The following is a 16,845-nucleotide window of genomic DNA, read 5'->3' on the forward strand; positions in this document are numbered from 1 at the left end:
TCATCGTTCATAATTATTAGTATTATATTATGATAACAACTTTTCTTATCTTTCTGTCTAAACACCTATCATTTAAAGAAAAAAAATTATTGCTTTTCATTCGCTAAATGAGTGCTTAAAGGACACCTGTCACCCCCCGTGCCGGGGTGACAGGCTCCGGACCCCCTGTTAGATCCCCCTATACTTACGTGATCCTGCCGGGTCCCGCTTCCTGAGCGGGTCGGGTCACGGAGATATCAGCTCCCGAAGCCCGGCGCGCGCGCTGACAGCAGAGTCAGACGCCCATAGAGAATGAATGGGGAGTCCGATGCTCCGTCATTCTCTATGGGCATCGGACTCATCTCTCAGCGCGCGTGCCGAGCTTCGGGCGCTGAAATCTCCGTGACCCGACCGGCTCAGGAAGCGGGACCCGGTGGGATCAAGTAAGTATAGGGGGCTCTATTGGGGGGTCGGGAGCCTGTCACCCTGGCACGGGGGGTGACAGGTCCTCTTTAAGCAATTCATCTGTAATGCATAATGAGGACCCTAAATGGTCTACTGGTCTTAGGGTTCTATTACACGGGACGATTATCATGCAAAAAATCGTTATATCGTTCGAATTTAAATGATAATCGTTCTGTGTAATTGCAGGCAACAATCGAAAAATCGTTCTTATGTCGTTGATTGTTGATTTAGATCTGAACCTAAAATTATCGTTATTCGTTCTTTGTAATTCCACATTCGTTTGCTCAAGTTCCGTATTTTTTCACTAATTGTTCAGTGTAATTGCACATTGTTCTGCCGGGATCAGAAAGAATAAACAATCATAGTAAGGATCGCAATAATGATCGTAGTAACGATCGTAACTAACGACCATCGTTCTGTGTAATATGGTGAACGATTTCAGGTTAATGATGAACAATCTCGTTTGCTATCGTTAGTCGTTAATCGTTAAAAATCGCTCCGTGTAATAGGACCCTTAGTGGTAGATTGATGAGTTTATTAAAGTCGTAAAACTAGGTGAACTACACTTATACAAAGATCTAGGGGTAACCTACCAGATTTATACTGGGATAGAGGCGTATACCCAACCTGATCTATGCAGGGACTGAGGAGTATACCCAACCTCATCTATAACGGATAGAGGGGTACACACAACCTGATCTGTACAGGGATCGAGGGGTACATACACCCAACCTGATCTATACAGGGATGTATACCCAGCCTCATCCATACTGGGATAGAGCGGTACATTCAACTTGACTTCAAATGGGCAGACCCAACATGTTGTATGTAGGGTTAGAGTGTGAGACCAAACCTGATCTATAAAGATAGAGGCATGTACTCAACCTGATCTATACAGAGATAGGGGTCCACCAACCCTGGATTATACTGGGGTAGAGGGGTGCACCAGCTCTGGGTTTCACCAGGGTAGAGGGGCACATTACTCCTGGGTTGTACCGGCGTAGAGGGGTACACCAACTCTGGGTTATACCAGGGTAGAGGCGTACCCCAACTCTGGTTATACTGGGGTTGAGGGCTACACCAGTCCTTGGTTATACAGGGATAAAAGGCTATTCTCAACCTAATTATTAATTTAGCCAAAGTGGAGACACTAAAGACAGGATGAAAAAAGTTTATTTGATAAGAGGGAACTAAAAGCTCAAGGAAAGTGGGAACCGTCTGCCCTTTGGGTTGCAGCAGGGACAACACATTCCCAGGCACAGAATCCATGCAGATGTTTCCCATCTGCCATCAGAGGAGTGATCCCGAGGCTGTGGAGTAAGAGATCAGGACAGGAAGAGCAGAGGCCAGTGTTAATGGGTGAATGTAGAGAATGAGGGGTAAGATAGGGGACAAACCACCTCTCTACCCACTGTGCCTCTCTACCATCCCGATGGACATTGGCTAGATGCCCTCTGCTCATGTGTACATATAAGATGCTGTCTCTGTAATTCTCTGTATATAGTAACAATGGCGTCCTGTGTTTTTCAGGTTTTACTTCCACATTAAGCTTTTTAGAAAAAAGGAAGAATAGATGGAATCTGAAGGTAAGCATTGTATCTGCACATAAAAACAAGCAAAATAAAGCATTGTATGCAAACAAACACAAAGGAGGGTCCTATCCTATTTATATAGGATATAGGTTTGTATATTTTTGTTGACGCATTTTGTTGGGTGGATAGGTGCTACATACTATGTGACTACTGTATATAAGTGTTATATATTTTTCGGGTATACAATAATTTTAGTGACCTGATTAATTAGATTGTCTTAAATATGTTACAATGTACGAAGCCATGATGGCTACCTTCTTTGGCCACAAAGCTCACACTCTTCAGTTAATCTCAGGAGTGAGTGACCCTGAACGATAACTGTGAGGTGCACAAGGACGACAGATGCCTATTCTGCCGACGTTTTTATTTGTATGTGTGAGTATTGCGCCTGGTACAGCTCGAACCTCCATCAGTAACAGCTGTGTACCCCCACACTCCTCCTCTCCGCTGTTCCTGTGTAACTCGATTGCCCCTGCGTTCTGGATGTGTCTACGTAACACACACTGACTCAGCACACAGATGGCAGACAGAGCTGCTAGATGTTATATCTTCACACAGTAACACTCTACCTGCAGACCATCGCTCTGTCTGTGGAATCTTTTCAGTTGTCCTTACGGCGATGTAATTTCCACCAAAGTTTTATTATAAGACATGAAATTCTTTAATTCTATTCTGTACACATTCCTCCAATTGCTTATCCAACTCAGACGATGGAGCTTCCCCCTCTCCCTCCCATCTCCACCATTCCCACCTCCTCACCGCGACCACCAATTCCTCTGCCATCCCCACCCCTTTCCCGCCAACCATTTCTGTCCTTGCCCATTGCCCAAGCCACCACTCTACCTATTGCTTTTGCTACCTCCCCCCTGGCTCCTGGGCAAGCCAGACAATAGAGGGCAGGATCAGCTAAGCAGTTCAGTGTGGCCATTGCCAGAGAAGCATGGTAAGCTGGGAACAACCGCTCTTCCAGTGCACAGCTTTCACCTGCTGCTACAGAACCTCCTCCTATCAGAAACACCAGACTGCGTAGGAGAAGCAAGGCGTGATAGGGCCCATAGCAGAGCAGTGCCACACAAGGGAGCCCTAAGGCGAGCCGACGTACCCGTCTCTTCTCCCTTCGCTCACAGGATGCACTGCCTCGCAGGGCACGAAGTAACCCAGCATAACATAAAAGCATTATCCCCCAAGGCAATAAAAATCCAGCTAAAACCCTCCCCACATTGGCCAGCGCATCTCCCTTCCCAGATAAGGGATAGCTCTCGTAGCAGAAAGTGTGGTTGTAGCGGTCTCTGGTGATAGCGTCTCTAAACAACGGAGGGGCATTGGCTGCCAGTTCTAGGACCCAAACCAATGCAGAGACTGCAGCAGCAGAGCGGATGGGCCGAGCACCAGGGAACCTCAAAGGATGTGCCACTGCCAAGTAGCGGTCAGCCGATACACAGGACAGGAAGGCAGCACCTACGTAAAGATTGGTATAGAAGATGAAGCCAAAAAGACGACAGGCCCCAGGTCCATATCCCCATACATCCCTCCGCAAGTAGTAATCCGTCCAGGGTGGTAGTGCACAAATGAGGAGGAGATCCGACAGGCTCAGGTTCAGAAGGTAGACTCCAAGTTCTTTTCCTTTCCTTACCTGCAGCCAGGCAGCCCAGAGGGCCAACAGATTGGCCGGGAGTCCCACTACGAACACAACGGCATAAAGGGATGGAGGAAGCACACCGTCCAGGTCAGAGTCAACGTTGCAAGCATCTGGAGTGATGTTGGACATGTTAGAGAAAGTGAAATGTGCTTAGAGAGAAGTTTTGTTCTGTTTCCTTTACTTCTATACCATATATTTGGCTCTTGAAACATCCATCTCTCCTCCCTCCCCTTGTTAGGGGCTCAGTGTTGCCCGGGTCCTTGAGTTGGTTGTGCATGGCAGCGGCTCATGATTATGGAACACTATACCATCATGGACTGGAACAGCAGGGCCTGGGGGATACAAATAAGGCCATGAGAACCACGTCATGTAACTTCTACGAGAAAAAGTACAAAGATTGTGGGAATAACACACAAATACATTACGTTATAAGCATGTAGTATAGTGCCAAGTCACTCAACAAAATAGCCTTACATGGCCATATACTGGTCGAACAGTTATCTTTCCTGTCATCTCAATACACATCAATGTTCGGTACGGCAGAACGTTCAAAGGGAGGGAAGGGCCAGACACAAAACCTTTATCTCCACCAACATCATCTGTCAGAGAGTCGGAAGTTCCTCATACATTTCATAATGTCAGCCAGTCTCGCTGATGATGGCAAAGACTTTGCTATAAGGTATATGGGCACTTTAAGAAATGTAAGCAGTTCTACAGCCAGAGGACACATCAGATAGCCAAGGTGTATGTGCTTAGTTAAATAGGGAGAGGTAAATAGGCTACTGGTGTACTCCATGCTCCAGCTTATCTCTCCCTGGAACGACTGGGTATGCTGAAATCCAACATTACCACTCTCTTTTCTTTCAAACATCCACCATCAGAGACAGTATTACATTAACTGCATAGTCTGAGCTTCAGCAATTGTGAATGGTTTCTTATCTATCACTGTACCCTTGTATGTAATGATAAGGAGGAGACTGCTGGAAAGTAATCTGTACAGAACAGGAAATCTTAGCTAATGAAAAGAAATAGGGTGTGTTCACACGTACACCCGCACCGCAGCAGATTTAATGTAACTAAATAACCGAACACGGCACCAAATCACGGCACCAAATCTGTGCGGATGCTGTATGTGTGAGCAGTGAAACCTTGCATTACCAGCATAATTCGTTCCATCAATGTGCTTATAATCCAAATCACTCATACATCACAGCAGATCTCTCCATAAGAAATAATTGAAAAAGACGGTTTGTTCGACAACCCTAAAATAAGGTAGGTAAGATGTTCTTTATGAATAAGGAACATTTATTAAGTCCAGCGGTTTTTTGCGCTAGGCTTAAAAATGTCCCCGCGGTTTCATTGAAATCCCTTGCACACCAATGTGGGCATTAAGTGAAACGGTTTCCTTTTCATTTTTTAGTGAGAAAAATTATTAATTCAGCGGACCCAGGGTCCGTGTCCCCTGTATACCCCCCTCTCCACGCCCTCCCTGCTTCTCTGGCACAAAGGGCGTAGAGGGGACAGGTGCGAAAATTTATTCGCAAAACGGGCATTTGCGGAAAAATTTATTTGCATCTGACCCTTTTACGCAAAAAAAATAGACGGGCCGCTCTGAAGCTGCAGCGTGCGGGACCCGGGAAAAGCAGACTGCAAGAGGAGCCCTGGAGCATGGACAGGTAATGTACAGTTTAAGCCAGGGCTGCAAGGACATCAGTAACGATGTCCATGCAGCCCTTGTTAAACTATTATCGGGCCGTGTAATAGGCCCAGTATACGAATGCCGTTCTAGCAGATCGGCGCTCATTTACAGTTATAATTGGGCCCCTATCGGCCCGTGTAATAGTACCCTAAGGCTTCTGTCAGACACAAATTTTGTATTACTTTTATTTGGCAAAAAGAACCTGGCAGCAGTGTTTCCTGTGTTTTGACGTTTTTTTTATTTATTGTAAATTGGTATAGGCGCTTTTATTTCTGGAGTTTTAGCCTATGCAATTTTTTTTTTTTTACAAGTCATGTGACTCTTTCATCATGTGATTAAAGAATTTTTTGGAAGAATTGGGGAAACAACAACAATATGCATATTGATTTGGCTTGTTTTCTGGCATTCTTTTTCCCTCATATTAAAGTCTAACAGGAAAAACTACTTAAAAAAGCCAAAGCCATAGTCTCAAGATTAAGCAAAACTTCAAAAGAGTGGGAAAATGCCAAAATACCTTGGAAAAATACTCCAAATACAAAAACATAAGCGCTGCGGAATCTGTTGGCCCTAGACAAATAAATATTAATATTATTAAAAACGTCCTGTGGGTACAGCGCTTCATTTTTCCCAGCTAACTTGTAGCTACAGCGTTCTTAAGCCAAAATATACGCCAAGCGCCAATTTTGATTCCACCCTTAGCAAAGTAAATACTGTGACTGTAGCTGCTGTATGTGAGGACAAGGGGCACAATATGATTTTGTATTAGATAACTCGACGCATAGGTTAAGCGAGCACTGATCTGCTACATCATCGCTTGCTTACTGAGCCTATTACACGGCTCGATAATCGTGTGGGCAGGGCTGCACAAACATTGTTAGTGATGTCCATGCAGTACACTGACACACACAAAACTACTGTCCTTCACTATGCCACCAGTATCCATGAAAAACCATCAGGTGTGCACTACACAAGGATGATACCCCATGGCGGTGCTGCAGAAGCCAAACCTTTGTTGACGCCGTGAAACATCAACATGGTCAGTGACTGCAGGCATTTCTGAGTGGGGACAGCACACACATATCTGGATATTGTATGTGACCAACTCCATTCCCTAGTCAAGACTTTGTTTCTAGATTGTGATGGGATCTTTGGATTGTTGGATCTTGGTTCGAGGAGCATGAAAATAATGTTACTTGTTACTATGATTTGCAGCAAGTGTTGACATGTCATTAGACATGGTTAAAGTTATGATCGCACCCAGTCTCAATCTTGGAACCCATTGGGATCCCAATATACAGCCAGGGGGAGTTCACAGCAGTGCACTCCACTCAACGGCCAGCAAAACATCTGACTTTATTTGCATTTCACGTCACTAATACATTGGCATATGCCAATGTATACAGGCACAGACCCCTTTGACTTAATGATCCAAACATGGTCAGCTAGTGATTATGTTCGGGTTATTTCCTGCACGTATACTTTTATTTTCTTAAACTCGGAAGCATAGTCTGCTACATTTTTGAGTCTGAGAAAATAAACTTATAGATGTGGGAAATGACCCAAAGGCAGTTGACATGCATGTATATATTGGCATCCTACTTTGACAGTTTGCCAACGTATACACGACCCGTATCGGCAAATCATAAATCATAATTTCTAGCAACACTAATTGCCGATAATCGGAAACTGATGTGAATGTGCAGCTGGTGTGTGTGTGTGTCTGTGCCAATAAGGGACTATTTATGTGCATGTAAGGGACTAACGTGAGGGTGCAGCTGTTGTGTGTGTGCAAGTAAGGGACTGACATGAAGGTGCAGCTGTTATGTGCGTGCAAGTAAGGGACTGATGTGAGTGTGCGACTGTTGTGTGTGTGCAAGGGACTGATTTGAGGGTGCATCTGTTGAGTGTGTGCAAGTAAGAGACTGGTGTGAGTGTGCGGCTGTTGTATGTGTGCAAGTAAGGGACTGATGTGAGTGTGCGACTGTTGTGTGCGTGCAAGGGACTGATTTGAGGGTGCAGCTGTTGAGTGTGTGCAAGTAAGAGACTGGTGTGAGTGTGCGGCTGTTGTGTGTGTGCAAGTAAAGGACTGATTTGAGGGTGCAGCTGTTGAGTGTGTGCAAGTAAGGGACTGACGTGAGAGTGCAGCTGTTGAGCGTGTGAAAGTAATGGCCCTATTCCACAGTAACGATAACCGGCCGGATCGGCCCCATTTGGCCCGATTCAGACGATTATCGTTCGGTGAAATAGAGAGAACGATCAGCCGATGATCGTGTCATCGGCTGATAGTTCATTTAGGGCCAGATCGCTACGGTTGAATAGTGGTGGGCAGCGGGTGACCGACGATTTGTCAAGCAGCAGCAGCAGCATACATTACCTGTCCAGGCTTCTTCTCCGCGCTGTCTTCATCCCCGGGTCCCGCGCGTTCTATCTTCAGAATGGCCGGCAGCTGACGGAGCGCTCAGCCAATCACAGGCCGGGACCGCCGCGGCCTGTGATTGGCTGAGTGTGGCCTGTCAGCTGACCGGCCATTCTGAAGATAGAGCGCGCGGGACCCGGAGATGAAGACAGCGCGGGTAAGAAGCCTGGACAGGTAATGTATGATGCTGCAAGGACATCGGTAACGACATCGGGCCGTGGAATAGGCACAGTAAACGAGCGGCGATCTAGCAGATCGCCGCTCGTTTACATCGTTGATTGGGCTCTCCTTGGCCTGTGGAATAGGACCCTAAGGGACTAATGTCAATGTTTAAAACTGCTAGATATAAGGGTAAGGAGTGCAGATGTGAGTGTGTAATTTCTAAATGTAAGAATAAGTGCCCTATTACACTTTTTTACATTTACATTTTTGCGCAAAAAAAGTTATTGTTGGAATTTAAGCGATAATTTTTCTGTGTGTTGCAGGCAATGATGAAGCCTCTAATGAAAATTTCCGGCCGTAAGCTCATACGTAGTGTGCACTGTGCGGGCGTATATCGTATACTTTCAAGCGAACGCATCAACCTCAAAACTATGTGCGTATATTTGCGGTTCGCACTACAGATGGAAAGATACGTAGTGTGAACATAGCCTTAGTTCGTATAAGAACTACCATAATTGCTATCGTAACTAACGACTATCGTTCCGTCTATCATGGTGAATGATAGATTGTTCGTAAAAAGCGCTCGTTTGCAATTATTTATCATTAATCGAAGAACTAGGAACCCTAGGGGACACTGGTGTGATTGTGTAACTGCTGGCTGTGAGGATAAGGAGCACTAATCTGAGTGTGTAGCTGCCAGATGTGATGGTAGGGATTCTATTGTGTGTAACTGCTGGATGTAGTCAGTAGGGGTTGTCACACGCGTGTAGTGTATGTGATTTCACTGTAGGCGTGCTGGGTGTACGTGTAGCAGGTCACAGTTATGGATGAATGCGCGGCACAGGTATAAGGTCAGTCCTGAGCCTCATTACTTACACTGCAGGTGCGGTGACAGGAGGAGCACAGCTGCACAGGGACCGCTATATTTTGGGCTTCTGTGTCACACTACACTCCGGCATCATGTTTCCATTATCTACGTTTCCTCATTCCTAGAGCTCCACATGGAGAAGATGAAGGGTAATGGCTTATCTATTATTAATTAATTAAAGACATTTACTTAGAGGATCACTAATGATAGTGCCGAGCCTCTCCCCATCCATTCATACCACAGTGATGAGGTCAGAGGAAGGGAACAACATGTCAATTATACAGCAGTAAATTATTTATCAATTATTGTATTTATAGAAATAAAGTAGAATTTTTTTTTTTTAATGGCCAGAACCCATTTTACTCCTGGGCCGCTTCATCAAAAAATGCTTAGGCCAGCTCTGCCTGCCCAAGTTATACCAACATGGTCCTTATCACTATATACAGGAGATCCCCAGGTTATACCAGCTGTTTACGTATATAATTATATACAGGAGATCCCCAGGTTATACCAGCTGTATCACTATATACAGGAGATCCCCAGGTTATACCAGCTGTACGTATATAATTATATACAGGAGATCCCCAGGTTATACCAGCTGTATCATTATATACAGGAGTCACAGGGCCGGCGTCAGCACCCGGCTAAGTAGGGCAAATGCCGGGGCCCCCAGCTCCTCTAGGGGCCCACTCCCGTTTGTTACTACATTTTTTTTGTTAGTAAAAAAGAAAAAAAAGTGTAGTAACAAAGGGGACTGGGCCCCTAGAGGCCGCATGTGACAGTTAGGGGCCACGCCGATACATACTGGGGCCCCCGAGCACCTGTCTTCCATCACAAATCTTCCCTACAGCCGAGTAGGAAAGAGGACCTTTGAGTCTGAAGGACCTTTGATGATGTCACGGGTCATGTGATCGGACACATGACCTGATAGAGGGCAGCAGGTAGGCTCTGCAAACTAAGTGTCCTGTATGTGCTGGTTCTTCTACTTGTTTTGTGTATAGAGGTCCTGCTGTAATATATATATATCTATTACAGCAGGATATATATATATATATATATTTATATATATATTACAGCAGGACCTCTATACACAAAACAACTAGATATCTGTATCTATCTATCTATCTATCTATCTACCTACCTATCTCCTATCTATCTATCTCCTATCTATCTATCTATCTATTTCCCTATCTCCTATCTATCATATGAACATGGTGAGACCTCTAGTTCTCCTATATTCAGGCCCTGCAGTGATATACAGTGTGTGTGTATATATATATATATATATATATATATATATATATATATATATATATATATACACACACTGTATATAACTGCAGGGCCTGTATATAGGAGAACTAGAGGTCTCACCATGTTCATATTATAAATAAATATATATATATATATATATATATATATATATATAATGCTGGTGCTGCTAGTTCTCTAGTATACAGCTCCTGCTCTGTGTGTGTGTATGTATATACACACACACACACACAGAAGGAGCTGTATACTAGAGAACTAGCAGCACCAGCATTATATATATATATATATATATATATATATATATAATCCTGTGACTGGGTCTGACTCCTCCAGAGTCCTGACTACTGCAGAGATCAGGAGATACAGGAGGAGAAAGATATGCAGCAGCCGCATGTTTCTTCTGCTGCAAATCTTTCCTCGCCTGTCTCTCCATGATTTGCTCCTCAAAGGGGCCCGCCGAGGCTCTGTCGCCCAAGGGCCCACAAAAAGCTGGAGCCGGCCCTGACAGGAGATCCCCAGGTTATACCAGCTGTACATATATAATTATATAAAGGAGATCCCCAGGTTATACCAGCTGTACATATATAATTATATACAGGAGATCCCCAGGTTATACCAGCTGTACATATATAATTATATACAGGAGATCCCCAGGTTATACCAGCTGTACATATATAATTATATACATGAGATCCCCAGGTTATACCAGCTGTATCATTATATACAGGAGCCCCTCAGGTTATACCAGCTGTACATAGAGAGCCCCAGGTTATACCAGCTGTATCGTTATATACAGAAGCCCCCCAGGTTATACCAGCTGTACATGTATAATTATATACAGGAGATCCCCAGGTTATACCAGCTGTACATATACAACTATATACATGAGATCCCCAGGTTATACCAGCTGTACATTTATATGATATACAGGAGATCCCCAGGTTATACCAGCTGTACATTTATATTATATACAGGAGATCCCCAGGTTATACCAGCTGTACATATATATTATATACAGGAGATACCCAGGTGAGGAGGGTGAGTGGTTATGGGGCAGCATTACTGGGTACAAGATAATAGGTTGAATAGTTAGGCCTTTTTCATATGTTCTGTGGGCTGACAGCACTACAGACCTATTAGTTTCAATGGCCCCTTTCACATATTCCATACAGGTTATGGGGTTGTCATTCTCTAATAAACGGATCCGCACATTGCGAACGACTACAGATACACTTTTGTAGTGCAGAGCGTAGATATAGGTCCTTGGCTACGGGCAGCCTACAGAACATGTGAATGGAGCCTTAAAGAGGGTCTGTGAGTAGGGTGAGGGGTATTGGGCTATAATATTGGGTAAAGGTTAGTGGAGTTAGTAGTTATCGGGCAGTAATGGTACAAGTGAGTAGTTATGGGGCAGGGATGTTGGGTAGAGGTGAGTGTGTTCAGTGGGCAGTAATGGTGGGTATAGACGAGTCTGTTGATCATGGGCGGATTAACTTACCATAGGCCCCGGGCTGTTCACCAAGCCTGGACCCCCCACCCACTGTAACTAAAAGCTATGCAAGTCTCTAGAGACAAGTACATTGAGGGGGTACAGGTAGTAATACTATGTAGAGGGGGGTACAGGTAGTATTACTATGTAGAGGGTACAGGTGGTAATACTATGTAGAGGAGGTACAGGTAGTAATACTATGTAGAGGGGGGTACAGGTAGTAATACTATGTAGAGGGGGTACAGGTAGTAATACTGTGTAGAGGGGGTACAGGTGGTAATACTATGTAGAGGGGGTACAGGTGGTAATACTGTGTAGAGGAGGTACAGGTGGTAATACTATGTAGAGGGGGTACAGGTGGTAATACTGTGTAGAGGAGGTACAGGTGGTAATACTATGTAGAGGAGGTACAGGTGGTAATACTGTGTAGAGGGGGTACAGGTGGTAATACTGTGTAGAGGGGTACAGGTAGTAATACTGTGTAGAGGGGTACAGGTAGTAATACTGTGTATAGGGGATACAGGTAGTAATACTATGTAGAGGAGGTACAGGTGGTAATACTGTGTAGAGGGGGTACAGGTGGTAATACTATGTAGAGGGGGTACAGGTGGTAATACTATGTAGAGGGGGTACAGGTAGTAATACTGTGTAGAGGGGGTACAGGTGGTAATACTGTGTAGAGGAGGTACAGGTGGTAATACTATGTAGAGGGGGTACAGGTGGTAATACTGTGTAGAGGGGGTACAGGTGGTAATACTGTGTAGAGGGGGTACAGGTGGTAATACTGTGTAGAGGGGGTACAGGTGGTAATACTGTGTAGAGGAGGTACAGGTGGTAATACTGTGTAGAGGGGGTACAGGTAGTAATACTATGTAGAGCGGGTACAGGTGGTAATACTATGTAGAGGGGGTACAGGTGGTAATACTGTGTAGAGGGGGTACAGGTAGTAATACTATGTAGAGGAGGTACAGGTGGTAATACTATGTAGAGGGGGTACAGGTGGTAATACTGTGTAGAGGAGGTACAGGTGGTAATACTATGTAGAGCGGGTACAGGTGGTAATACTGTGTAGAGGAGGTACAGGTGGTAATACTATGTAGAGCGGGTACAGGTGGTAATACTATGTAGAGACAAGTATTTTGAGGGGTTACAGGTAGTAATACTATGTAGAGATGAGTGTTCGGGGCTCTAGACAGGAGAGGTTGCGGCAGGACTGCTGGTGTCAGCTTCCTTGTGGTCTTGGTTAATTGGTCTAGACACCTTTTCAATTGAGACTGCTCCTCTGACTGTCTCTTTTTGTGACAGATCATTAGGATTCGTCATGGGAGAGCAACAAGGGCCGATAGGGGTGGGGGTAATAGAGTGATTAATGAGCTGTCTACTTTACATATAAATATTTACATATTGGAAGCGATTAGGAAACAAGACAGTCCAGGAAAGTGCTGCAAGCGACAGGAGGGCGCAGGACATGGAAGTGTGGAGAGACAGCTACCGGTGGGGAGAGACAGACACAAATATTACAGTATAGAGAGACAGAGATGGACAGGTTAATGAGACAGAATTGATATGAGAGGGGATATGCTGTCAATGGAGAAAGAGTGCAGAATGGGAGATGAGACAACACCGGAGAGAGTGCTCAGGTAAGAGAGTGTCAGAGAGATGTGTAGTATTAGAGACAGAGGGAGAAAAGCTTGAGGGCTCTGCAGGGAAGGATGTTGTTAAAAATGGAAAAGAGATGAATGAGAGCAGAGAGGAAAGTTATTTAGAGTGCAGGGATGAGTGTAAACTGGAAAACAGGAGAGACAACGCAGGAGCAGACGAGACAGCACAAGCAAGATAAAGAGCAGGCGTGAAAGTGTCCGAAAGAGAGAGTGAGAGAGGGCAGAAATAGAGGAGAATTTAGAGACATGGAAGAGAGTATACAGAATGGATGAGAGTGCCGAGGAGAGTATACAGAATGGATGAGAGTGCAGAGGAGAGTATACAGAATGGATGAGAGTGCAGAGGAGAGTATACAGAATGAGTTAGAGTGCAGCATTACAGAGGAGAGTATACAGAATGGATGAGAGTACAGCATTACAGAAGAGAGTATACAGAATGGATGAGAGTGCAGCATTACAGATGAGAGTATACAGAATGGATGAGAGTGCAGAGGAGAGCATGAAGAATGAGCGAGAGTGCAGCATTGCAGAGGAGAGTATACAGAATGGATTAGAGTGCAGCGTTACAGAGGAGAGTATACAGAATGGATTAGAGTGCAGCGTTACAGAGGAGAGTATACAGAATGGATTAGAGTGCAGCGTTACAGAGGAGAGTATACAGAATGGATTAGAGTGCAGCATTACAGAGGAGAGTATACAGAATGGATTAGAGTGCAGCGTTACAGAGGAGAGTATACAGAATGGATTAGAGTGCAGTGTTACAGATGAGAGTATACAGAATGGATGAGAGTGCAGAGGAGAGCATGAAGAATGAGCGAGAGTGCAGCATTGCAGAGGAGAGTATACAGAATGGATTAGAGTGCAGCGTTACAGAGGAGAGTATACAGAATGGATGAGAGTGCAGAGGAGAGCATGAAGAATGAGCGAGAGTGCAGCATTGCAGAGGAGAGTATACAGAATGGATTAGAGTGCAGCGTTACAGAGGAGAGTATACAGAATGGATGAGAGTGCAGAGGAGAGCATGAAGAATGAGCGAGAGTGCAGCATTGCAGAGGAGAGTATACAGAATGGATTAGAGTGCAGCATTACAGATGAGAGTATACAGAATGGATTAGAGTGCAGCGTTACAGAGGAGATTTCAGGGTTATGGATGAGAGTACAGCATTACACAGGAGAGTTCAGGGTTATGAATGAGAGTACAGCATTACACAGGAGAGTTCAGGGTTATGGGTTAGAGTGCAGCTTTACAGAGGAGAGGGTTATGAATGAGAGTACAGCATTACACAGGAGAGTTCAGGGTTATGAATGAGAGTACAGCATTACACAGGAGAGTTCAGGGTTATGAATGAGAGTACAGCATTACACAGGAGAGTTCAGGATTAGGGATAAGAGTGCAGTTGTACAGAAGAGAGTTCAGGATTAGGGATAAGAGTGCAGCTGTACAGAAGAGAGTTCAGGGTTATGGGAGAGAGTGCAGCCTCACAGGGCAGGACCTAATATTTGGGGTTAGGCAGGGACATCACGTCTTAGACTGCTTTCAGCCGCACACTTGATGAATTATTGAGAGGTCCCATCACTGTGGTTTAGTCAGACTGTCACTCAATGCTGCGGTTGTGTAATGCGATATATACTGGTATTCTTACCTGCCTTGTAGAGTGCCGCTGCCAGGAGGGATAGGTGTAGTCGGGACCCTGGAGAGTGTTAGCTCCGCTGGTTGAGGAGTGCGCTCTGCATAGTGCTGGGCTGGACTGCTTTGCATTCAGCTTTGGATCCTGAGATGGAGATAGACTCATGGGCTGGGCTAAATATTAACCATTCCCAGAGCAGAGGCTTACAGAGCACAGACTGTGAAGAGCCCGGGGCCCAACGGGGCAGAGAGGTAAAATATCCACAATATCCTCTACATGCAGGGTAACACAGGAAACCAGAAGCCGAGGGGGTCAGGTACACCCAGCGATTAGGTGTTGTTTTTGGTCCAGTATGACAGGTACACGCAGTGATGAGGTGTATGGAGTCTGAACTATCAGGTACACACAGTCATGAGGTGTATGGAGTCTGGGGTGTCAGGTACACACAGTCATGAGGTGTATGGAGTCTGGGGTGTCAGGTACACACAGTCATGAGGTGTATGGAGTCTGGGGTATCAGGTACACACAGTCATGAGGTGTATGGAGTCTGGGGTGTCAGGTACACAGTCATGAGGTGTATGGAGTCTGAACTATCAGGTATACACAGTCATAAGGTGTATGGAGTCTGAACTATCAGGTATACACAGTCATGAGGTGTATGTGTATACCTGATAGTTCAGACTCCATACACCTCATGACTGGAGTCTGAACTATCAGGTATACACAGTCATGAGGTGTATGGAGTCTGAACTATCAGGTACACACAGTCGTGAGGTGTATGGAGTCTGGGGTGTCAGGTACACAGTCATGAGGTGTATGGAGTCTGAACCATCAGGTATACACAGTCATGAAGTGTATGGAGTCTGAACTATGAGGTATACACAGTCATGAGGTGTATGGAGTCTGGGCTGTAAGGTACACACAGTGATGAGGTGTATGGAGTCTGGGCTGTCAGGTACACAGTGATGAGGTGTATGGAGTCTGGGCTGTAAGGTACACACAGTGATGAGGTGTATGGAGTCTCGGCTGTCAGGTATACACAGTGATGAGGTGTATGGAGTCTGGGCTGTCAGGTACACACAGCGATGAGGTGTATGGAGTCTGGGCTGTCAGGTACACACAGTGATGAGGTGTATGGAGTCTGGGCTGTCAGGTACACACAGCGATGAGGTGTATGGAGTCTGGGCTGTCAGGTACACAGTGATGAGGTGTATGGAGTCTGGGCTGTCAGGTACACAGTGATGAGGTGTATGGAGTCTGGGCTGTCAGGTACACAGTGATGAGGTGTATGGAGTCTGGGCTGTCAGGTACACACAGTGATGAGGTGTATGGAGTCTGGGCTGTCAGGTACACACAGTGATGAGGTGTATGGAGTCTGGGCTGTCAGGTACACAGTGATGAGGTGTATGGAGTCTGGGCTGTCAGGTATACACAATGATGAGGTGTATGGAGTCTGGGCTGTAAGGTACACACAGTGATGTGGTGTATGGAGTCTGGGCTGTCAGGTATACACAGTGATGAGGTGTATGGAGTCTGGGCTGTAAGGTACACACAGTGATGAGGTGTATGGAGTCTGGGCTGTCAGGTACACAAAGTAAGGTGGTGGCACATTTTTCAGGGTTTATACCCCTGCTCAGTACAGCGCAGGGTCCTGGATGGTTGCCAAAGGCCTTTTATCTAGCCACGTGGAAGAGCTGATGCAATTATAATAATTTTTCAGGTACAGCTGTCACAAAGAAAGATGTGTTTAAGGTAAGCTTGGTAAATTCTCATATTAGGGAATGGTTTTGTTAGATAGCTATTGGGATGTCAAAGAGTAGGGTGCAGGTTTATCTGGATAAGCCTGAAGATTTTACATAATAGGGGTCAGGTTATCAGGGTAAGCCTGGTAAATTCACATAATAGGGACAGGTTTACATGGATAGCTCTGGGCTATCCATGACAGTAAGCCTGAGAATGTCACTTAGGAGATGGC

At 45.2% G+C, this 16,845-nt stretch overlaps 2 protein-coding genes across 9 annotated transcripts in view; one reads left to right on the top strand and one right to left on the bottom strand.

Annotated features, from left to right (window-relative positions):
- GIPR (gastric inhibitory polypeptide receptor) overlaps nt 1–16,845 on the top strand; it is a 130,091-nt gene that overhangs the window by 13,124 nt on the left and 100,122 nt on the right. For 6 of the 7 annotated variants that reach the window (XM_069985576.1, XM_069985574.1, XM_069985580.1 and 3 more), the window contains one exon: nt 1,975–2,030. The exons of the other annotated variant lie outside the window; for it this stretch is intronic. The gene's annotated coding sequence lies outside the window, so the exon portion shown is untranslated. The remainder of the gene's footprint in view (nt 1–1,974; nt 2,031–16,845) is intronic. 7 annotated transcript variants of the gene reach the window in all.
- On the bottom strand, nt 1,686–14,979 carry GPR4 (G protein-coupled receptor 4). 2 transcript variants are annotated; one of them, XM_069985581.1, is made up of 2 exons: nt 14,886–14,979; nt 1,686–4,007 (listed from the first exon to the last, which is right to left on the bottom strand). In XM_069985581.1, the coding sequence occupies exon 2, from the start codon at nt 3,802–3,804 to the stop codon at nt 2,740–2,742; it is 1,065 nt and encodes a 354-aa protein (XP_069841682.1). In that variant the 5' UTR covers nt 3,805–4,007; nt 14,886–14,979; the 3' UTR covers nt 1,686–2,739. The 2 variants fall into 2 exon arrangements, with proteins under 2 accessions (XP_069841682.1, XP_069841683.1); XM_069985582.1 differs by lacking the exon at nt 14,886–14,979 and adding an exon at nt 8,829–8,963.

The sequence above is a fragment of the Dendropsophus ebraccatus genome, chromosome 10 (assembly GCF_027789765.1).
Source record: "Dendropsophus ebraccatus isolate aDenEbr1 chromosome 10, aDenEbr1.pat, whole genome shotgun sequence".
Classification (NCBI taxonomy): domain Eukaryota; kingdom Metazoa; phylum Chordata; class Amphibia; order Anura; family Hylidae; genus Dendropsophus; species Dendropsophus ebraccatus.

Coding starts and splice junctions, on each gene's coding strand:
- GPR4 (XM_069985581.1), bottom strand. CDS start 3,804: ATGTCCAACATCACTCCAGATGCTTGCAACGTTGACTCTGACCTGGAC.